Here is a 22,541-nt window from a genome sequence, read left to right as displayed (position 1 = left end):
CACAGGGCCAGTACAGAGGGGAATTTACAATGTTAGAGAAGGTCTTACACTTGTACCTGGAATCTTCCTTCTAAACCACCATGTTTTTGTGCACACCATTTTTTTTTATGGACAAGAATTATGTGCTGGGCACCGTGCTCACCATGTCTCTCTGAGGCGGTGGGACGTGAGGCTTAAAGGCCAGTGCTTGCCCTAACCAGTAACCGCCAGAGCCCAGCTGGCGGGTCCAAGGATGCACTGCGTGCGGGTGCTGCCTCCCCAGCCTCTGGGTCTCCTTTGCCGCTGGGGTGAGGAGTAAGAAATCATGGGCCGGGGTGTCTGAGAAGAAGGGATCATAGATCGTAGCGGGAAACCAGGAACAGATCCGGGAGGTGCCTCGGCTGCTCAACCCCACAGCAGGAGAAGCAGCTGCCTCCCACTTTACAGGGAACTTTGACCAAGCTCCGAAAATTCCTGGCTGAGGGGAGCAGGGAGTGGGGCTTTTGGAATGGAAGAAACAGATTTTCCTTTTCTAGAGAGGCTTTGGGTAATCCCACTCCCTTTTCTCTGCCAAGCTTTATCTTTGCCTAAGAATTCACAGAAGTCCCCAGGGGCCCCTGCTACACAGCTGCTGCATCTCCTCTCTTCACTGACAGGTAAGAAATGGGCCAGATTTAACATGCTTACTTTTTTTTTTTTGCGGTACGCGGGCCTCTCACTGTTGTGGCCTCTCCCGTTGCGGGGCTCAGCGGCCATGGTTCACGGGCCCAGCCGCTCCGCGGCACGTGGGATCTTCCCCGACCGGGGCACAAACCCGTGTCCCCTGCATCGGCAGGGGGACTCTCAACCACTGCGCCACCAGGGAAGCCCAACATGCTTATGTTTTAATAAGCTTTTTGTCTGAGCATCTGTGATGGCCCAGGGAGATGAGTTGCAGGAGCTGGAGGTCTTAAGAGGGGGTGAGCTCCCCACTGGTGACTTTTCTCTGACCCTCAGGAGGCCAGGGGAGAAATGCCCAATAGCTGGGCTGGGAAACGGGCTGAAGACAGAAGAGGATGAGGGAAAGGGATCAACCTTGTGACCTCCCCACCTCCGAGTGCCCCAGGGCCAGTGCTATTTTTCTGGGGATAGGGGATTTCCAGTTCCAAAACAGAGATGGCAGACAAGGAGTGCCTTGGTTGAGAAAAAGAAGGACAGCTAGGAAAGGAAATTAAATGTATCGCATTTATTGAGCTCCTACCTTGATCCCAACTAGTGCTTTGAACTCACATGATAGGGATGCATGCTTTACCCTCAGGGACCTCACAGCTGAATTAGGGAGACTCAGATCCCTGCTGTGTGATGCACCGTAGAACTACAGCAGACAGAGATGGAGACTGAGGGAGCAAGGGGCCACCAACTTAGCCTGGGGTGGCATGGGGAGGGTTCTAGAGAAGATGATGTTTGGCGGATCTTGAGGGGTGACTAGGAGTTTGCAAGGTTAAGAGGGGGTTTCCAGAGTGCATTCTAGGCAGCGGGAAATGGTGGCTGGGAGGTGGGAAACAGCAGATTGTGTGTGGAGAAACTCAGTTGTGGCCGAAGCATAGAATTCAGGGGTAGAGGACAAGCAGACGGCTGGACACAGGGCTGTGTTGTATGTAAGGTGGGCATGGAGGAAGGATGGCACAGAACCGGAAGACCTGGCTACAGAGGAAATGGGACTGGTGCCAGCCCCCAAAGCGAAGGGCAAGCCCAGCCTAGCATAGACCCAAAGGGATGGAGGCCCTGGGCATCGCAGGTCACCGGGGATGGATGTCAGCAGAGCTGGACGGGGGGAGATGGGCGGGGAGGAAGCCAGCCAGCGGCGGGGAGAGAAAGTCCAACCTCCTCAGGCGTTCCGGGCGGCCTGGCAGACCTCCCAGACTTGGGCTGGGGCGGGCACCCACAGAGCGGGCTCCAGCGGGAGACAGGTAGGAGGCGGATGGACAGGACCCCGGGGGCGGGGGCGGCTCGCCCCTGGGCTGCTGCAGGAATTTGCCCCGCCCGGCTCCCGGGGAGAGCGGCGTGGAAGGAATTGGGGGGCTCCGGGAGGAGACCCCGCCTCCCACTCTCCGCTGAGGCGGGCGCGGCGCCGGGTCCCCGCTCCGCGTCGCGCGCCCTCGGGCGGGGGTGGGGGAGGTCGTGGGCGCGCAGGAAACCCCGGGAGCCTCGAGGGCTGGGGCTGGGCGGACAGACGCAACCCAGGCGGCCCGCGCCAACCCTCCCGCCTCCTCTGCCCTCCCCCACGTCGGACGCCGTTCCGGCGCGGGTCTCCGGAGACCGAGCGCCCCCCTTCCCCGGTGCCGCTGCGGCTGTGGGCCTGGAGCGCCCGAGCCCGGGTCCCTGCGCCGCCGACCCGCGCCTCACGTCGCAAGCCGCCTCTCTCCGTCCCGGGGGCTGCACGGGGCCCGTTCCCCCCGCGGGGCGGGCGCGGGGGAGATCCTCGCGTGCGGACCGGGAAGGGCGCGAGGGGACCCTAGACGCCGGCCCCCGGCACAGCCCGCGCGGAGCCACAGACCCGCTCGGCCGGAGTCCGCCGCTCCCAGTAGCAACTATAAATAAAGTTCTTTTCTTCTGTCCTTCCTGCCGTCTTTCCTTAAGCTAGGCTCATCCCCGCCCCCTGAAGGCAGTCTCTACTTTAGAGAAGCAGCATCTTTGCCGTTAGCCCGAGAACAAGGCTCCCCGGGCACCTCGGTTTCCCCTCCCGCGCGCGGTTCTTACACGAGGGGCCGCAGAGGCGAGGCTGGACCGCGGCGGTGCGAGCGGGAGGCAGCACGCCACCGCCCTCACCCCGCCAGCCGCGTGGACCTCCGGTTTGCAGAGAAAATTATGCCTACGTGAATCACAGTTGGTGCTAAATTAACGGAGCATGTGCATGGTTAAATGTGCCAGGTTATATCTGGCTGAACCTGGCTTAGGTATGCTCTATTTTGTTCTTCTAAACTGCAATCATTTTATGCTTAAGAAAATTAAAGAGCACAATGATAGAATTTCAGATTTTAAAACTTAAGCATACAAGCCAGTACTTGTTTAATGTTTTGTACTGAAAGGGGCACGTTGTGTATGTCATTCTCCAGTACAGTGACATGTACACACATGCACACCTACTGCACACATGCACGAGACTGCACTCAGACACTCTGTACCTGCTGCACTCGCACACATCATATGCGTGCACACACCAAACTCCACACAGGCATTTTGTACACACACACACACACACACACACACACACACACACACACTACATTGCACACATGCACACACTGCACTCACTCTGCACACACACACACCCCTTAGGGAACCTGCTTGTGGAGCTTCTCCAGTACAGAGAAATGCTGGCTTGGGTTTAAAGTAAGATACAATTAACATTTTTAAAGCATTTAAGTTGAGTTTTAAAAGTGCCTGCAGAGACTTTAAAAAACATTTTTATTAACGAGTTTTTAAACAAGCGCTGTAATGGCTTTTTAAAAAGAATCTCTTGCTGAATTAAAACAGTGAGTCTGATTGCTTTGATTCTGAACTCCCGGTCTTTTAACAAGAAAGTTTTTTTTTTTTTTTCTTTTGCTGTACGCGGGCCTCTCACTGTTGTGGCCTCTCCCGTTGCGGAGCACAAGCTCCGGACGCGCAGGCCCAGCGGCCATGGCTCACGGGCCCAGCCGCTCTGCGGCACGTGGGATCCTCCCGGACCGGGGCACGAACCCGCGTCTCCTGCATCGGCAGGCCGACTCTCAACCACTGTGCCACCAGGGAAGCCCTATGTCTTTGTTTTTAAGGAAGTATTTTTAATTGCCCTCTTTCCATCCCTCTGAAACCCTGAAAGAAGTTACTCTTGAACTTTTAGAAGCCAGTTATAGACGGGCCTTCCCTCCCTCACCGTGTGAGTGGCACGGCCGCTCCGCTGCGCCCCACGGCATCCCCACCAGTCCCTCTGCGGGTGTCCGGGTCACCTGTGGGCAGCCGGGAGGGAGGGACAGGCCACCCCCGCCGCGCCGGCCCAGGAGACCGCGGGGAGCGCGGGATTCGGGGTGGGTGGGGCGGCGCCTTGTCCCGCCCACGCGCTCCAACCCTGGCCTCTCCCGCAGGCCAGGCCGAGATGCAGCTGCTGCTGCTCGCGCTTCTGCTGCTGCCCCAGGCGCCCGGGTCCTCGGTGAGTTCGACCCTTCCCCTCCACCCTGCTCCGCCACCCCGGGAGGACCCTGCTGGGGAGGCGGGGGCGAGGGCTTGGCCGCGGGCCGGAGCCCCCGACGGCTGGAGCACCCCCGGCAGTGGCGCCATCCCCAGGAGAGGGCCAATGTCGGCGACGGGGACGGTGGTGTGGGAGGAGGGAACCGTCGGCCCCAGCTCCTTCAAAGAGGGGTGGGACCTTGAAACTTCCCTCCTGGCTTTGGGGCACAGTTTGCAGAAATGGCAACGTCCCAGCGCCCTCCCCCTTCAGAAGGTGCTGGGGGGCACTGCTAATGCTGGGAACGTCCTGGCCGGGTGGTATATCACGGTGGAAGGAAGAGGGGGTCAGTGCTGGCACCAGCCAAGATGCAGGGCTAGGTGGCCCATCCCACCAGATGTCTGCCACCTGCCTGGGACCAAACTCAGCTGCTCCTCAGTGGGGAGGTTTGGGGTGCCAGCCATTCCCCACTGCCTTTGGGGTTAGCATCTAGAGCAGGGCTGACCGATAGAACCTTCTGAGATGATGGAAATGTTCTGCATCAGTGCTGTCCAATAAGATAACCACTCAGTTCATGTGGTTACTGCGCACATGAAATGTGGCTAATGCAGCTGAGGAACTGACTCATTTGATTTTGATTAATGTGAATTTAAATAGACTCATGTGGTTAGTGGCTACCGCATTAGCGCAAATTTAGAAAGTGGACACAGGAAGCCAACTGGTGATCACAGTAGTGGTTTCATTAGCCCGAAGGACAGGGCTCCCTGGAGAACATACCTGGGTTCTATGGAGGTACAGAGAATCTTCTAGACCACAGGACCGATCTTTGGGGAAGGGACTGTCTGCAGAGCAGGGCTTGGTCCTGGAGGCTGCTCCTGCCAAGTTTCTCCTGCATTGACAGGATGGAGGGCACAGATTCCGTCCTGTCCCTGGAGAGCGCTCCGCAGGGGGAGACCCACAGCCCTACCCAGCCCTCTGAGGCCAGCAGGAGGACCCCTGAGAAAGAACCCAAACTGTTTGCTGCCTTGAGGAGGGCAGGGGGAATGATGCCTCAGTGGAAATGTGAGTGGAGGATGAGAAGGACTCCTCCGACCAGGGCCGAGAGGGGCAGGCAGGGATGGACGTCAGCAGTGGGCACTGCTCCAGAGCCCCACGGATTTAGCATGGGCCACAGTCAGAGCAGAGAGTGGGCTAAAGCCCCCTTGCTCATGTCCTCTCCACCACCTTCTGGCTTCCCCGGGTCATCTTTGCCTCCCCATGGTCCTTGTTCCCTAAGTGCCACACCCTGAGGTCCTCGGCACAGGCTTTATCCTGGTGCCTGGCTGAAGCTCAGAGCTCAGGGTGCGGGTGGGGCATGGTGACAGTGTCAGGACACCAGGATGAAACTCAGAGCCACCTCCTAACAGCTGTGACCCTAAGCAAATCACCAGGTCTTAGATTCCTTTAACGGAGGGGGCGGGGGGATAATAACACCCACCCACAGGTTGCGTGCAGGTGAAGTGAGTCAAGGTATCCATAGCAACTTGGGTCCTCTTAGGCACTCTCTCCCTTAGAGACACCTGGATAGCTGGGGCTGAAAACTCTCCACACCCCCTGCACTGTCTGCGGGAGGGTGTGGCTCAGGCTGGTTTTAGCTGGATGCAGCCCCCTGCCCCATGGCCCAGGCCGGTTCTAGCTGAGGCCAGGACTTCCTCACCGGACCCCCAGAACTTCATGGGATCATTCTCTGTGCTGACAGGGGTCAGCCTGAGCAGAGTGAGTAGCTGATTACGGAGGGATAAAGCACCACGCCCCTTGCCGCCCCCAACCCCAGGCTGGTCGGGGGGAGGCTTCATGAGGGGGACTTCCAATCTCCTCGCCTCTGCCTCTGTTCCCACTCCCACCCTCACCCATGCACGTAGGGCAGCTGATCCCCTGGGAACAGTGCAGCAGGAAAGGGGGCTCCTGAGCTGCCCAGGTGGGGTTGGAGGAGGAGCTGGTGGGGTGCTGAGAGCGTCAGGAGGCAGGTGAGGACAGGCCCAGGATGAGGGTGGACTGGAGCAGCTCATTCTGGCTTCACACCATCATGCGGCTCATGGTTTGGGTAATTATAGAGAAACAAGATGTGTCTGTGATGCTGCTGGCTGACTGATTTCTTTTTGTCAGAGAAACTAAAGTACAGGACGGGGCCTGGCTCCAGGATGCCTGCTTCACGGGTGCTGGGCTCGGGGGCAAGGGGATGTTTGTAAGGCTTGGTACTTAAGGGGTCCTGTATTCAGGTGAGTCCTCCCCCACCCCATCCTGATGGCCCAAGGTGGCTGGGTGGCAGGGGTGCCCCTTGTTGCCTTGCCCGCGCCGGTAAGCCCAGCCCAGGCGCAGGGAAGGGTAGACTGGGGAGGCTCAGTCTCGTGCTTCAGGAGTGAGACTGACACCCAAACAGGACTTGGTCAGAGGTAATTAGTAGCCAGGCGGAGGCGGCAGGATGAGAAAGCAGCAGTTCTTGTGGGCCGCTTCCAGAATTCTTATTTTGTAGTGATGAGTCTGGAGTGGAGGTGCTTGTGGTCCCTGGAAAGTCACCCTCCAACCCCGACACTCAACATCTTCCCCTTTAAAACGGGAACGGATCCAAGTAAATTTTAGTTTAAATTTCATAGAGAGAACACTTTTATATTCTGGTTCGCTGGGTTTTGGAGGCTTGGCGATTTTGGCCCAGTTAGAACTGAAGGGTAAATGATTTGAGGAGTGAAAGCTCAGACCTTTGGCCTGGCTGGCCCTTCCTTCTTGGTTTTGTACGTGGTTCATTGCATGTGTGAGTTGTTCTGATTCAGGGTTCTGGTTTTATTATAAAACAAGGAAAACCTGATGATTGGCACCGAGGCGCTAGAACACTGTGAGTAATCTGCGCGTGCGCAAACCTCCTTCCTCGCCCGGCGGGTGGCTCGCGACGGGAGGAAGAGTTTGCTTTTCCACGTTAGGACTTGAATTCTTCCTCTGGAAAATGGCAGGGATTTCTTTCCCCTAGAGATTCTTATGTCGTGATGCCCTAAAATAAAGTCCCCTTCCAGCAAACGGGACATATTTCCAGTCCACCTTTTGCCTCCTAGCAAGAAATCACGTCCAACACCTCTCCAGCTCCTTAGGCCTCGGCTAGTGTCGGCGTTGGTTCTCCAGGTGAGGTCGGTGGGACCCTGGTGAAAGAGCAGAGGCCTTGAGTGAAGACAACCTGCTATTGTGTCCACCTGTTCCTACGTGGCTCCCTCTCTCTCTGCCTCTCTCTACTCCATGCACTGGGGTCCGTCAGGTTATTCTGAGGAGTGAATAAGAGAATATGTGTGTAGCATGTGGGCTTCTGATGCCAGCTGCAGGGTGTCAGATTTTTCGGGTGGGAAACTGTATCTATTAGGATTATTTTTCTGTTACAGAGTCCCAAATAACAGTCCTTCCACAAGAAAGACTTGATCCCTCTTTCAAATAAACACCCAGAGGTCAGAAGTCTAGGGATGTTCTGTCTCACCACATCCTCCAGGCTCCAGATTCTATCTTTGCTTCACTATGTGAAGCCTCCATTCCCAAATTACCTTATAGTTTAGAAGGCTGCTCCAACTCCAGCCATCACATCTGATTTCCAAATAGCAGGAAGGAATACAGGAGGAAGAAGAAAAAGGACAAATGCACATGCAAGCTATCTCTTAGGGATGCCTTATTTTATTGCGTTTGCAGATACTGCATTTTTTACAGATTGAAGGTTTGTGGCAACTCTGTCGAGCAAGTCTGTCGGTGCCGTTTTTCCAACAGCATTTGCTCAGTTTGTGTCTCTGTGTCACATTTTAGTAATTCTCATAATATTTCAAATTTTTCATCATTATTATATTTTTCAGTAATCTATGATCAGTGATCTTTGTTACTATTGCAAAAAGATTATGACTTTCTGAAAGTTCAGATGATGGTTAGCATTTTTTAGCAATAAAGTACTTTTTAAAAATAAATGATTTTATTTTATTTTTTTGGCTGTGTTGGGTCTTTGTTGCTGCGTGTGGGCTTTCTCTAGATGCGGCGAGCGGGGGCTACTCTTCATGGCGGTGCGCAGGCTTCTCATTGCGTTGGCTTCTCTTGTTGCGGATCATGGGCTCTAGGGGCACGGGCTTCATTTGTTGTGACACGGGCTCAGTAGTTGTGGCTCTCGGGCTCTAGAGCGCAGGCTCAGTAGTTGTGGTGCACGGGCTTAGTTGCTCCGCGGCATGTGGGATCTTCCTGGACCAGGAATCGAACCCGTGTCCCCTGCACTGGCAGGCAGATTCTTAACCACTGCGCCACCAGGGAAGCCCCAAGTACTTTAAATTGAGGTGCATACATTTGTTTCTGTTTTTTCTTAGACAGAATGCTTAATAGATTACAGTATAATGCAAACAGCTTTTATAGGTACTGGGAAATCCCCATATTTGTGTGATTTGCTTTTTCACCATATTTGTTCTATACCGGTGTTCTGGAACCAAATGTACAATATCTCTGAGGTATGCCTGTACTGGAGGCTGCTACCCAACACTTTTATGTACATCTCACTGACAAGAATTTAGTGATATAGCTGTGGTTAGCTGCAGGAAATCTGGGAAATGAATTTTGGGATGGAGGCAGCCAGGTATCCAGCTAAGAGTCAAGGGTCCTCTTAATAGGAGAAGGGGAGGATGGATATTGGGGAAGTCCTGGGAGTCCCTGCCACAGATCGGCAGGAAGAAACCACAGCCCCCACTCCAACCACGCACGCACGCACGCACGGTTAGATTAAGTTCTTATTCTAATAGGCCAGAGCTACAAAAACATGGCGCTGCCCGTGGGCAACATTCCCCGCACAGGTGGAGTCCTGTCTGCCTGATGACACGCTGTTCTTCCTGCCCTTTTGTATCTCCCTCCTGGAAGGGCATGCTCTGCTGATCCGTGGGCTTCCATTCAAGGGAATGTTCGCAGACATCTTGATTCTCAAACCAGGCTCTTCCCAGCCAGGGGATATCACGGTCAGGGGAGAGATCTCTGCCCCCAGCTTGGCGGCTTGCCCGCTGTACTTGGCAAGTAGGGGCGGCTGGTGGAGGTGGCGTTGACGGATGAGAAGGCCGGCTCCCAGCTCCTTATGGTGACAGCTGGCCAGTTCCACAAATAAGTATGTCCGGGTGCCTGGCGGTGCTGCCGTCCTGAAGGCTTGGCTCTAGGAGACAAGATCTCAGGTTCTTTGCAGGGGAGGGGGTGTTTTGAGACAGGGGGCCCCGGGGGAGCCCTGAGCACCCTGTGGGGCTCCAAGTGCTGAGTCCCTCCTGAGTGTCTCCTCCCGCAGGCTCCCAGGGTGAGGCGGCAGAGTGACACCTGGAGCTCCTGGGGCAGCTGGAGCCCTTGCAGCCGGACCTGTGGAGGGGGCGTCAGCTTCCGGGAGCGCCCCTGCTACTCCCAGAGGTAGGAAGGTGGGAATGGGCCAGCTTGTAAAAAGAGGGCAGGCGTGAGGGAGCAGCTGGGTCTTGGGCTAGGTGTCCCGGGCCAGTGCCAGGCCACAGGGGCAGGACCTACGACATAATGGATTTGTGCTGGGAGCAGCGTTAGTGGAGAATTTGAAATTGAGTCATTTCCACGTCCTTACACTCTGACTGCAACAACCACCTTATTTCAGGGGGCTGGAGCCATTCCTGCTTCATCCACCCCGAGTCTCTAGATCCTCATGCGGTACCTGGCAGGTGCAGTGAATTCTTGTTGAATTAATGAATAATCTTCAACAGTTTAACCTGTGTGGTTTCTCTACTGTCAGCTTCTTTGTCAAGTATAGATGTTTTTCACTCTAAGTGACTTAGTAAGCACCTGCTCTGTGCTCTGCACTCTGATAGGTACTATAGGGTGCAAAAGAAGGGGTGATGACACCCTGCCTGTCAGTGGGTTTACCTGTTCCTGAAAACTTTGGGTGAAGAGGGAGAGAGATAAGACATTACTATAAGTGCCTTATCCTCATTTACTCCTTAAGTGGCAGAATAACCTTACCAGGTGGGTAGGTATTCCATCTTATTGTGTCTCCAAGGGCAGAATTTGAGGCTTCTCTGGGAATTTGCTTTAAGAGGCAGAGTGGCCCCAAGTTAGACAAACTCCGGGGTAGTCAGACTTCTGGGTCTGGCTTCTCCCAGGTATAAACAGAGGGCTGATTAAACCTACCTAAAGGGATTTATGTGTGAGGCCGCACCCCTCCCCTCCTTGCCACCCCTCGGGCCCAGTGGTGCCCACCAGGTGGCGCCACCGAAGCTGGGGTCCTGGCGGGGGAGCCCCAGGACGGGGCGGGGTGTTGGGTCATGGGGGTTCGGGTCTTCCCAGCGCTCTCGCCCTGCAGGAGAGATGGGGGCTCCGGCTGCGTGGGCCCCTCCCGGAGCCACCGCTCTTGCCGCACCGAGGTAAGGTAAAGCCCCCGGGGGTGGGGGACAGCTTCCCGGACGCCCTGCTCGGCTGACATCCTAGCCCTCGGGGGCCCTCCTGTCGGTGCACAGCAACCCCTTCCTCACCCACCCTGAAATGATAGCTTCGCCCAGGCAGCCCAAGGCCCCTAGAGCGGGCGCACGGGAGCCCTGGGGCCCGACTCCACCTCCCCGAAGCTACAGCGGGGGTTAGGGGGACAGGACCCCACCTCCCCGGGGCTAACCGGGCGGCAGACCCCAGTGGTGGACCCACGAGCCCCTTCCCTTGTCCCCTTCGCCCCGCAGAGCTGTCCCGACGGGGCCCGCGACTTCAGGGCGGAGCAGTGCGCCGAGTTCGACGGCCAGGAGTTCCAGGGGCGGCGGTACAAGTGGCTGCCGTACTACGGCGGTAAGTGCGCGAGTCCCTCCGACTGCTGGCCCCCACTGCGTTGCCCTATGCTGGGCCCCATCTTTGGGGATCTCTTTGCTACACTGACTGCATTTCGCAGTTCTCATTACCATATTATAGACACGTTGTCAAATACATTTAAAGGAAAACCTCCAGTACCCCCAGCAGGGCACAACAGTGGTGGTCGTTTTGAGGTTTTTCCATCCTTTTCCCCTCCATACGTACGTTTTCAAACAAAGCCTTGGCCAAGCCTCTGATGTTTTGAGACTTCTTTTGGTTGGCCTGCTCCGGAAGCATTCCTCACGTGGCAGGAGGCATGGTGTGGGGCCGGGCAGGGGGTGGGGTGCGAGGTGGCGAGTGGAGTCTGTGCCTGAGTTTGGGCAACCTGCAGGCTGGGCTGCAGGGGGCTTGATGTGGCAAGAACTCGTTTACTCAGAGTCTCTGGGGCCGGAACCTGGCTCTGGGTAAATTTGAGGAAGATGTAGGTGATTAATTTTTAGAGCAATACAGTTCAAGAAAACAAACAAACAAACAAACAAACAACACTAACATGTGTACTTAAAACATTTTAGATGAGTCAGAACATACCTGAGTAGTAGTTTTCACTGCTCACTGTGGATGACTCCCGGAAACTCTGTGGCACTCGGGATTCCAAATCAGTTAACAGAGCTGTGTGTGCTCTGGGGTGGGGAAGGGGTCTTGGCCAGAGAGGGGGCGGCCCCAGTGCGGTGGTTTGCATTCATTGCTCCTCCTGGATCCTAAGGTGAGGGTATGTTGAAAATAATTTAAATACCTGTTATAGAAAAATTAGAACACAGGGGAAAGTTTAAAAAGGGTTGTTGAGGGATGCCTTCTTTGGGTGGAGGTGATTACAATCCTGTTAGCACTTCTGGGCTGTTTAAACAATGTGTATATAATATTTAGATAAATATAAAAATTGAAACAAGAAAAAAACCTTAACCCTATCTCTTTCATAGGATCCAGGCTAGCATTTCATGCGAGCCCTTTTCACATTATTCTCTCTCTGTTTACCTACTTGTAGTCATTACATAGTATCACTTTGCACTCTGTTATAAGCATCTTCCCACATTACTGTCTAGTCTTCATAACCATAGTTTTTAATAGCACAGTCAACACGCGTAATATTCTAGTGATAGATAATAGAGTAGCTGATTGTTAAAACTTGGACTATTATAAATAATAAGGGTGGGATAGACCTCTTCAAATGTCTAGCTTTTTCCTTATTCTGGGATTTTTCTTCGACTTGATTCCCAGGGATTCCCAGAGATGCAGCAGTTTCCGGGAGAGCATCCCTTCTCCCTGGCTTGGGGGTGGGATTCTGAGCCACTGGGAGTATGTATGGCGCTGTGGGCCCCTCCCAGTCATGGGCGCGCGTGCTTCTGGCTCCTGCCCACACTTCGCTGTTGCTAGGACAGGCCTTGAACCTCGCTCAGCCTCTCAGCTTTCTCCTCTTGCTCGCCGCAGCCCCAAACAAATGTGAACTGAACTGCATTCCCAAGGGGGAGAGCTTCTACTACAAGCACAGGGAGGCCGTCATAGACGGGACACCCTGCGAGCCTGGCAAACGGGACATCTGCGTGGATGGCAGCTGCCGGGTGAGTTATGCCCCCACCAGATGGCTCGGGGCCTGTTGCAGACGTCGCCCAGCCCCGCACCAGCAGGCCAGGGGCTCTCATGACTTTGACGTCTTCTCAAGACTAGCTTCTAAGGTGCCTTGCATCGCAGATGCCCTGTGACCCTCTTACCTTTGCCCTTTGAAAACTCTAGCCCCACAGTAATAGGAACCCTCTGGGTGGCACTGTGAACACTGAGGCTACCACTTCTTCCCGGTAATTTTGTTTCCACGCTGCTCTTCACAGCTGCTCACAATTATACTAAATGAACCTCTCTTCCATTATTTTTTTTTAATTAATTAATTAATTTATTTATGGCAGTGTTGGGTCTTCATTTCTGTGCGAGGGCTTTCTCTAGTTGTGGCAGGCGGGGGCCACTCTTCATCATGGTGCGCGGGCCTCTCACTATCGTGGCCTCTCTTGTTGAGGAGCACAGGCTCCAGACGCGCAGGCTCAGCAGTTGTGGCTCATGGGCCTAGTTGCTCCGCGGCATGTGGGATCTTCCCAGACCAGGGCTCGAACCCGTGTCCCCTGCATTAGCAGGCATTTTCTCAACCACTGCGCCACTAGGGAAGCCCCATTATTCTTAATTCTTTCCATTCCCCTCTCCCACCCCTAGATTTCCTCCTATTTTCAGATACTTGAAGATAATGTCCCTATAGCCTTCTCTCCTGTATCCTCAAATTTTCCAGGCATAAATATTCTAATACATTCGCCAGTGTATTTCTTCTTTTTTTTAAATTTATTTATTTTATTTATTTGTTTTTGGCCATGTTGGGTCTTTGTTGCTGGGCGTGGGCTTTCTCTAGTTGTGGCGAGCGGCGGCTACTCTTCGTTGAGGTGCGCAGGCTTCTGATTGCGGTGGCTTCCCTTGTTGTGGAGCATGGGATCTAGGCGCACGGGCTTCAGTAGTTGTGGCACGTGGCCTCAGTAGTTGTAGCTCATGGGCAAGTAACAGAAACCCAACTAAAACTGACTTAAGAAAAAAAATGCCATTGGGGGAGGGAGTGGCTGGCTGGCTGCAGGTGCTTGAATGATGATGCTGGAAACATCTCTCTCCTTGTCTCTTTGGTCAGCTTAGGGGCAGACAGGTTCTTCTGATGAGGTGTGAAGATGGCCCAGCAGCTCAGGCTTCAGTTGTCCCAGCCTGGCAACTCCCGGGGACAGGGCGCCCTATTCCCAGGAGTTCCAGCAACCTGGGGTTGCCTTTGGCTTGTCCTGGCCTGGGGCTCCCCCTGTGAGCTTTGAGCAAGGCATACAACCCGCTGATTGGCCCGAAGCCCCTGTTGGGGAACTGTATGCAAACTCTGTGGGAGAGAGGAGCTCCCACAGAGGAAGGAAAGTGAGGCGCTGTTGCCAGAGAAGGGGACACGGTGCCGAGTAGGCAGAAGAGGCGGACTGTCAGCCACAGGCCAGATTCAAGGTTTACGCGTCCCCCGTGGCTAGTGACTGGTTACTGCACCTCCCGGACCTGGCTACGCGGCCAGGGTTCAAGTCCTGGTGTGACCGTGATTCACGCTGGTCTCTCCCATCTCCCCTCATCTCTGCCTGGCAGGTTGTCGGCTGTGACTACAACCTGGACTCGTCGAAGCAGGAGGACAAGTGTCTGCAGTGTGGTGGTGATGGCACGACCTGCTACCCCGTCACAGGCGTCTTTGATGCCAATGACCTCAGCAGAGGTGGGGCTCCTCCCAGGGTCCACAGACAGTTGAGACAAGGGTCTGTTACCTGCTCCTTCCTGGCCTGTCTCCCTCACTGGCTGAGTTGCTCTCATGGCACTCAGAGGGTCTGATGTGGCACTCAGGTCATGAAAGCCCTGAGGTCCCGCCTCAGGGCGGCGGCCAAACCCTTGTCCAGGAGCCTGTGGGCTCACACTAGGATCTCTGCCCCCTTATCCAGTGGCCACCTGGATGCCTCCTCATCCCTTCCCCCACTGTCCCCATCTGCCCCCTCCCCTCCCGGTCAGTATGGGTGCTGGAGCCTGCCCGCCCCTCTGGGCTTTGTAAGGCTGTCTGCTCCTCAGGAACACTCTTTCCCAAGCACCGTGCCCTGCCTGTGTCCTCCTTGCCCTTCCCTGACCCCACCTGTGCTGCCGGGCACGTAGCATCCTCAGGGCCAACTCCTCCCTGTGGCCAGAGTGGTCCCGGAGCATCTCTGTCCCCTCAGGCTACAACCAGATCCTCATAGTTCCCGTGGGGGCCACCAGCATCCGCATTGAGGAGGCGGCCGCCAGCAGGAATTTCCTGGGTGAGGAAAGTTTTGGGTCTGGGGCAGGGGGGTGGGTCCTGCCAGGGCAGCTGACCTGGGTGCTCGCCCCGCACAGCGGTGAAGAGCGTCCGTGGTGAATACTACCTCAACGGGCACTGGACCATCGAGGGCGCCCGGGCCCTACCTGTGGCCAGCACCGTCCTGCACTATGAGCGGGGAGCTGAGGGGGACCTGGCGCCCGAGCAGCTCCACGCCCGCGGCCCCACCTCAGAGCCCCTGATCATCGAGGTGAGCGGGGCTGGCGGGAGAGGGGGGCGGCCAGTAGGAGGGCTGTGGGCTGGGTGGGCGCGGCCCCCTGGCATCAGGCCTCAGTGGGGACCCTCCTGCACAGCTCATCAGCCAGGAGCCCAACCCTGGCGTGCGCTTCGAGTACCACCTGCCCCTGAGCTCCCCCCGGCCCGGCTTCAGCTGGAGCCACGGCTCGTGGGGCGACTGCAGCGCCACGTGTGGTGGAGGTGAGGGCAGGGCCCCGGTCAGGGGGCGCGGCTGCACGCGGGGCTTGGCTCTGTCTTCCAGGCGCTCCAGCTGTGGGTGCGAGGTGGACAAGTAGAGGAGACAGCTTCACGTCATGGGGGGTCACCTGGGGGAAACCCAGAGATCAGGAGACTCAAGGAAGGGCCCCCGCCCAACCTAAGAGAACCAGAGGGCTTCCCCGAGGCAGTGGCATCTCACAGGAGACAGTATTCCATTGTCAGTGGAGCCTGGGCCTGGAGCTAGTGGTCAGGTGTCAGAGCGGGGCTCCATCGCCCACAGATACAAGTCTCTGAACCTCAGGTTCCTCATCCGTAAATTGAGGATGGTGATGGCAGCCTACCCCAGGGGGTCACGTGAGGCTTAATCAGGGTGACGCTTGGGATGTGTCCGGAAGGGTGCCTGGCCCAGAGAATGCATTTGGCGAGTCTGGACTGACTGGTTGCCTGCTACGGCCGGGCCTCTGCAGGTCAGCAGACCCGCCCAGTGTTCTGCATCATCGACAATGAGGTCTACCCCGAACATCTGTGCCGGCACCAGCTGCGGCCAGCTGACCGCCGCCCCTGCAGCCCTCAGCCCTGCCCACACACCAAGCGGTGAGGCCCTGCTGGCCCCCTCGGCCCCTGCGGGATCCAAGCTCTTAGGTGGGAAGGGAGTGGGGTCCCTCAGCCGCTTTAGGCGTTGAGCAAAGAAGGAGGTTGAGGGGCTCCTCAGAGCTGTGGCCAGAGGGGGAGGAGCCAGCCATCAGCCGGGCAGGGGCAGTGGGGGGTCCTGAGCATGAGACCCCAGGCTATTCCGTCCGCCATCCTGAGCCCACACAGTGCCCAGAATGTCCAGGCTGGCGGCGGGAGGGTTGGGGGGGTATCGGAGGCCCCGTTTGTCTGAGTTGGCAGGGGACTTGGCAGGTGCCAAGGAATGGGCCACGGCTTGGGCCAAGGGGCCTGAGGGCATCGGCAGCGCCTGTGTTTGTGCACAAGGGACTTCTTACCTGCACCAGCCCAGAGTGTGGCGCCTCGCTGGGGCCCAGCGTGTGTGCAGGAACAGGTGCTCCTGGGCCACAGGCTCCCCGCAGGGCTGTGCAGTCCTTCCTCCCTGTGGCCTTGGTGGCAGCTGGTCTCTTGGGATGGTGGTGGGTGTGGCTTTGCATGTGGGCTGGCCCTTTCTTCTAGGTCCTTGGGCCCCACAGCCAGGAAGCGCCTCTCCCCACTTGGGTGAGCACAGCCCCTCCGGGAGATGCTCCCCACTAAGTTCAGCCCCAGAGGGGATGGAGTCTGGCTGGGGGTGATGGCTGACCTGGTGAGGAGGAGGAAGGGGGACTCAGGTGAGGACAGGAACGCTGAGAGGGAGGCGGCCAGGCTCCGTGTTTTTAGGGACCAGTGCACAGTGGTGGGAATGGGTGAGCAGGCCCGGACCTTGGCCTTTGCGCAGGGCTCTTTGCCCCTCACATGCACTGCCTGATGCTCAGAGAATGGGCCGGGTGGGGGTCCCCCCTCCGCTCCTGTGCCCCCTTGGGCCTGGACCTTGGCGCCTGCTGCAGGGCCAGCCTCACCGCCTTCCTGCTCCCTGCCAGCTGGAAGACGGGGCCCTGGACTCCCTGCTCGGCCTCCTGTGAGGGCGGCTCCCAGTCCCGCACCGTCTACTGTGTCTCATCTGATGGCGCCGGCGTCCAGGAGGCTGCTGAGGACACCGAGTGTGCGGCCCTGCCTGAGAAGCCCCCTACCACGCAGGCCTGCAACCTGCAGCGCTGCACAGCCTGGAGCGCGGAGCCCTGGGGCGAGGTGAGGCCTGGGCCTTGCTAGGAGGGGCGGAAGTCAGGAGCTGGGTCTTGGACCTGGGCAGCAGCAGGGCTGGGAAGCTTGTCCTCCGCCTCGGGCAGACAGATCCTGGAAGTAAAGTGACCTGCCACGTGGTCTTGGAAGCAGTGGCCAAGGCTGGGACTAGAGCGAGGGCCTGGATTCCTGCTCCCGTGTTCTTCCTCCTTCTCTAGGGTCCCAGGCCGGGTGGGAAAGAAGAAGCCGGGCACATTGTTTGGGGGCCAGGGAGAAACTGGGGCTGCTGGTCACTGCTTCTGGCACCTACCTATGTTGCAGTTGCAAATGAAGGAATGTGGAAAACGCACCTCAGCTTGGTATCTGCAGCCATGGTTCAGGCTGTGTAACCGCAGGAGGATGACTCGGCCTCTCTGGGCCTGGGAACTGGGCATGGGGCAGCAGGGTGCTGTCTGCCCTCTGGGCCAGGCTGGTGGGACTCCAGCTGGGCGAGGACCAGCTCGTGCTGACAGCCCGGTCCTTACAGTGCTCTGTCAGCTGTGGCGCCGGTGTCCGGAGGCGGACTGTCACCTGCCGGGGTGGCGAGGGGTCTCTGCTCCACGCCACAGCGTGCTCCTTGGAGGACCGTCCCCCCCTCACTGAGCCCTGTGTGCATGACAGCTGTCCCCCCCTCAGTGACCAGGCCTGGCACGTAGGCGCCTGGGGTCTAGTGAGTACTTCCCCCCACCCATACCTGCTGCCCACTCCCGGGCCCTTGGGTCTCTGACTGGAGGCTGCACATGTGCCTGTCCTTGGGTCTGACACGCAGTACCAGGCAGTTCCCCCTTCCCCCTTCCCCCTTCCCCCTGCCTTATGGGTACCCCCCACCCAGTCTCAGGGTCTCTCTCCCTTTGCGGGCTTGTTCTCTCTCCCCACTCCCACCCCGGGGGGCCCCAGTGCTCCACGAGCTGCAGCTCGGGCACTCGGAGGCGCCAGGTGGGCTGCGCCATTGGCCCGCCCGGCCTCTGTGGGAGCCTGCAGCCCTCCAGGCCTGCGGATGTGGAGCCCTGTAACACGCAGCCCTGCCATCTTCCTCCAGGTAAGGACAGGAGGGGCAGCTGGTACCTGGCCCCACCTCTTTCCCTGCTATCAACCTGGCCAGCCCTTCCTGCCGCTGGGCCTTTGCCTGTGCTGTCAGCCCCCTGGGACGCTCTCACACATCACCGTGTGTGAAGCCTTTGCCACCCACAAAGTCTGGCTCTGGACAGCCTCACCAGGCAGCCCTGTTTCCCCCCTCGGAGGTAGCATCCCTTACCCCACCCCCATAGCTCACTGTAACTGCTGTCACTCTTAGGTTGGTTTCCGGGTGCTGCAGTGGTTGTACATGGCTTGTAGGCCTACTAGCTGTAAGCTTCTTGAGGGCCAGGTCCCCTTCCTTCTTTCTGTTTATACCCCTGCAGAACTTAGCTAGCGCGTGCTAGGTACTCAGTAATTGTTGAGTGACTGGGTGACTGAGTGCAGAGAGGGAGGCCGTCCAGGAAGGATTGTCCTCGCATATTGCCTCTGCCTTCCCGCCTCCCCTCACCCCCATCCCCACTGGGAAGGAAGGTGTCCCAGTCGTGAGGAGCTGCAGGACAAAGGGCACAGAGGCAGCAACTTACTTGGTGTGAGGAAGTGTTACTGAGGGAAGGTGTGGGTTGGGGCTGAGCCGGGGGGTGGGGGGGTGGTCGGCTTTGAGATACTGCAGAGAGGCGTGTGGCCCTGATGTGCTAATGATGGGGGAATGGTTGGGTTCCAGTGGAGGCACGTGGCAAGGTGGCTAAGAGCCAGTGGCCTGGAGTCAACAGCTAACCTGGATTCAAATCTCCACTCCACTGCTGACCAGCCATGTGGCCGTGGGCAACTGCCCCTCCTCTCTGATCCTCGGTTTGCCCATCCGTACAGTGGGGTTAATAAGACTGACTTTCCAGGCTCGTGACGATCGCTTGGCACAGTGCCTGAATACACAGTACTGCATAAGCAAAGCGTGGGTGGCAGTGGCGGTGAGGCTCTGGGGGACCCTGGGCCGGGCTCCTGGGGCTCCTTCGCCTGGGCCTGGCCCTTGGGATGCGCGAGCAGATGGATCCTCGGGCTCTTACAAGTCCAGCTCCCTGGAGCCACTCGGTGTCCCGGGACCCTGGATGCCTTCCTGGAAGAGGCTGCCCTGAACTTACCCCAGAGAGGCATTCACATAGGTCGAAAGGAGGGAAACAGAAAGAGACCTTCAGGCCAGGCTGAGTTGTAAAAGAAATAACCTTCATTGCTCTTTTCATAATTATAAAAATAATTATGTTCATTGTGGAAAATTTGGAGAATTTAGAAAATTAGTACATAGCGAGAAACTTAAATTACCCTTGACTCCATCCATTGTTGGGATAAATATTTAGTGAACTTCCTTGTAACGTATGGGTGATTTTTGTGTCTCCTTTTTGCCCCTAATGACATTTGGTCTGTGAACATTTTCGTCTTGTGATTTCTAGGGGCTCCACAGAAGTCCATGGTGGGTATGAGTTTAGAATTTAGGTGGTTCCTGCTGTTTTGGGTACTGTAACTAGTGCTGTAGTGCTTACTGGCAAGTGCCCGGGAGGAGGGGCCGAGGGTGCAAAGAGGCGGCCCCCTGAGGGGTAGGCTTCTGAGCGGACACACCAGACAGCTCTGCTTCCCCGTCTTTTCTAGACTCTTGAGCAGTGCTCGCCAATAGAAATAGAAGGCAAGCCCCACATGTCATTTAAAATTTTCTAAGAACCACATTTTACTTATTATTTTTAAGAGTTATTTATTTTATATATATATATATATATTTATTTATTTATTTTTGGCTGCATCAGGTCTTAGTTGTGGCATGCGGGATCTTCACTGAGGCACGTGGGATCTTGCGGCGTGCAGGCTTCTCTCTAGTTGTGGCGCGCAGGTTTTCTCTTCTCTAGTTGTGGCACATGGGCTCCAGGGCGTGTGGGCTCTGTAGTTTGCAGCACGCAGGCTCTCTAGTTGAGGCACACAAGCTCAGTGGTTGTGGCGCGCAGGCCCAGTTGCCCTGCGGCATGTGGGATCCTGGTTCCCCGGCCAGGGATTGAACCCACAGTGCTAAAATTTCACTGGTGTAGTCGATCTCGATTTAGATGTCATGAAACGTACAGTTGAAAAAGCAGATTCACATCCCCAAGTTGTTCCAGACATACTGAAGGTTTTTCAATAAATGAATCAAGTGTCAGTGTTTAAATTTAAAAATAATTCTAGTTCGGTAAAATTTAAAACTCAGTTTCTCAGTCCCTCAAACCACATTTCAAGTGCTCAGTAACTGCGAGACCAGTAGGGGCCCAGGACCGGCCCTCGGCACAGGGTATGGGGGTGATGACAGGTCTGTCCAGGGCGGGTGCTCTTCGGGCTGGGGTAATGCTGAGGGCCTCAGGCCTCTGGCTACTGATTAAATTTGTCTAATAGGCCCAGGGGAGCCACTGAAAGTTTTGGAGCTAGAGTGACGCCATGAAAGATGTTTAGGACAGATTTGGCACCTGCCTGTCAGGCCAAAGTGGAGAGAGTTGAGAAGTAGGAGCCAGGTGGGGAGCAGGTGCAGAAATCCAGGCTCTTAGAGAGAATGATGGGAGTGGAGGGGCCGGCGCTGGCCCAGCAGAGCCTCATCCCCTGCGGGTGTGGGTGTGGGGAGGGGCCCCGGACTCCAAGTTAAGCCTGAAAAGGTGGCAGAGAAGAGTCACAGGAGGGGAAGCCAGAGGCAGGGTGGGCTTGGCAGAAAGGTGCCTTTCAGGCAACGGAGAGATAACAGGAATTCCAAGGCTGGCTGGGGGCTGTGAACGCAGGGCCGAATGTGCGTAGGAGACCAGAACAGGGGAGAGAACTGGAATCAGCCTTGTCCGAGGTTTTGGCCCAGGTTGGGTAGGTAATAAAATGAAAACAAAGATTTTACCTCTTCTCTACTGGAATCTTCCAACCCTAAATCATTATTTTTTAAATATTCCCTGGAGACTGGCAAGATGTCCATGCGAGAATGGGATTTTCACTTATTTTTTATAACTTTGTTCCACTCGGTAGTAATATGTTTATTGTGGAAAATTTGAAAAACTAACAAATAGAAGGAGGGGACCCCCGCACCTCTGCCTCACAAAACACACACACACACACACACACACACAAAGCACTCAGAAACTTTCACTGTGAGCATTTTGGTGGTTTTGTTTTTTTAATTTATTTTATTCAAGTATAGTTGATTTACGATGTTGTGTTAGTTTCTGCTGTACAGCAAAGTGATTCAGTTTTATTTTTTGAAAGATTTATTTATCATTATTTTTTGTTTTATTTATTTTTGGCTGCATTGGTTCTTAGTTGCGGCATGCGGGATCTTCGTTGAGTCATGCGGGATCTTTTGTTGTGGCGCCTGGGCTTCTCTAGTTGTGGCATGGGTTCCAGAGTGCGTGGGCTCTGTGGCTTGTGGCACTCAGGCTCTAGTTGAGGCGCGCGAGCTCAGTAGTTGTGGCACGCAGGCTTAGTTGCCCCGTGGCATGTGGGATCCCAGTTCCCTGACCAGGAATCAAAACCGCATCCCCTGCATTGTAAGGCGGGTTCTTTACCACTAGACCAGCAGGGAAGTCCCCAATTTTTTATATATATGTATGTGTATAAGTATATATGTTGTTTTCCATTATGGTTTATCTCAGGATATTGTATATAGTTCCCTGTGCTATACAGTAGGACCTTGTCGTTTATCCATCCTCTATGAAATAGTTTGCACCTGCTAATCCCAAACTCCCCATCTACCCCTCCCCCACCCCCCTCCCCCTTGGCAGCCACAAATCTGTTCTCTGTGAGTCTGTTTCACAGTCACTGTGAGCATTTGGGGGGTGTCCTGCTAGTATTCTTTTGGGTATCATTTTAAAAAATTCCTATTATCCTAATCTTATCTACTCAGCCTTTTGCATTTTTTCTCTAATATTTTGTGATGAAAATCTTTTTAAGAACTTAATATTGAGGTGGTTAAACATCATACAGCGTAAAATTCACCCATGCTAATGGTACAGTTTGTGGTTTTTAGTAAGTTCACTAAGCTGGACAAGAGACGATGAGGAATTTGGATCACACAGGAAAGTTGAAGAGCTGCGTGGTGAGCAGCCACGTGCCCACCATCAAGTTCACAATTAATATTTGTTGTAATTACTTTTTCATCATCTACTCTCTATTCCTTCATCTATTAATCCAATTGTTTTTAATATGGATTTTTAAAAATTGACGTGAAAATCAACACAGTTAACCACTTTAAAGTATACAGTGTGCTGTTTTTATTTATTTATTTATTTATGGCTGCATTGGGTCTTCGTTGCTGCACGCGGGCTTTCTCTAGTCGCGGCGAGCGGGGGCTACTCTTCGTTGCGGTGCGTGGGCTTCTCACCGCGGTGGCTTCTCTTGTTG

General features: G+C 55.5%; 1 protein-coding gene across 23 annotated transcripts in view; it reads left to right on the top strand.

Annotated features, from left to right (window-relative positions):
* Positions 1 to 22,541, top strand: part of PAPLN (papilin, proteoglycan like sulfated glycoprotein) — a 42,711-nt gene that overhangs the window by 28 nt on the left and 20,142 nt on the right. Inside the window, exons 1-17 of one of the 23 annotated variants that reach the window (XM_033850903.2) lie at positions 1,630 to 1,928; positions 4,083 to 4,147; positions 6,995 to 7,031; positions 7,246 to 7,312; positions 9,465 to 9,580; positions 10,494 to 10,554; positions 10,861 to 10,963; positions 12,449 to 12,579; positions 14,153 to 14,276; positions 14,764 to 14,844; positions 14,921 to 15,093; positions 15,197 to 15,320; positions 15,806 to 15,932; positions 16,506 to 16,547; positions 16,907 to 17,114; positions 17,632 to 17,814; positions 18,042 to 18,183. In XM_033850903.2, the coding sequence (XP_033706794.1) occupies positions 1,735 to 1,928; positions 4,083 to 4,147; positions 6,995 to 7,031; positions 7,246 to 7,312; positions 9,465 to 9,580; positions 10,494 to 10,554; positions 10,861 to 10,963; positions 12,449 to 12,579; positions 14,153 to 14,276; positions 14,764 to 14,844; positions 14,921 to 15,093; positions 15,197 to 15,320; positions 15,806 to 15,932; positions 16,506 to 16,547; positions 16,907 to 17,114; positions 17,632 to 17,814; positions 18,042 to 18,183 (1,978 nt within the window). In that variant the 5' untranslated portion in view covers positions 1,630 to 1,734. Of the gene's footprint in view, positions 1 to 9; positions 295 to 508; positions 636 to 1,468; positions 1,929 to 1,970; positions 2,916 to 2,949; positions 3,352 to 4,082; positions 4,148 to 5,063; positions 9,856 to 10,493; positions 10,555 to 10,860; positions 10,964 to 12,448; positions 12,580 to 14,152; positions 14,277 to 14,763; positions 14,845 to 14,920; positions 15,094 to 15,196; positions 15,321 to 15,805; positions 15,933 to 16,505; positions 16,548 to 16,906; positions 17,115 to 17,631; positions 17,815 to 18,041; positions 18,184 to 22,541 lie in introns of those variants that run through there. The other 22 variants (XM_033850901.2, XM_033850906.2, XM_033850899.2 and 19 more) reach the window with 22 other exon arrangements.

The sequence above is a fragment of the Tursiops truncatus genome, chromosome 2, assembly GCF_011762595.2.
Source record: "Tursiops truncatus isolate mTurTru1 chromosome 2, mTurTru1.mat.Y, whole genome shotgun sequence".
NCBI classification, from domain to species: domain Eukaryota; kingdom Metazoa; phylum Chordata; class Mammalia; order Artiodactyla; family Delphinidae; genus Tursiops; species Tursiops truncatus.
Note: the sequence above shows the minus strand (reverse complement) of the source record. Positions and strands in the feature narration are given on the sequence as shown.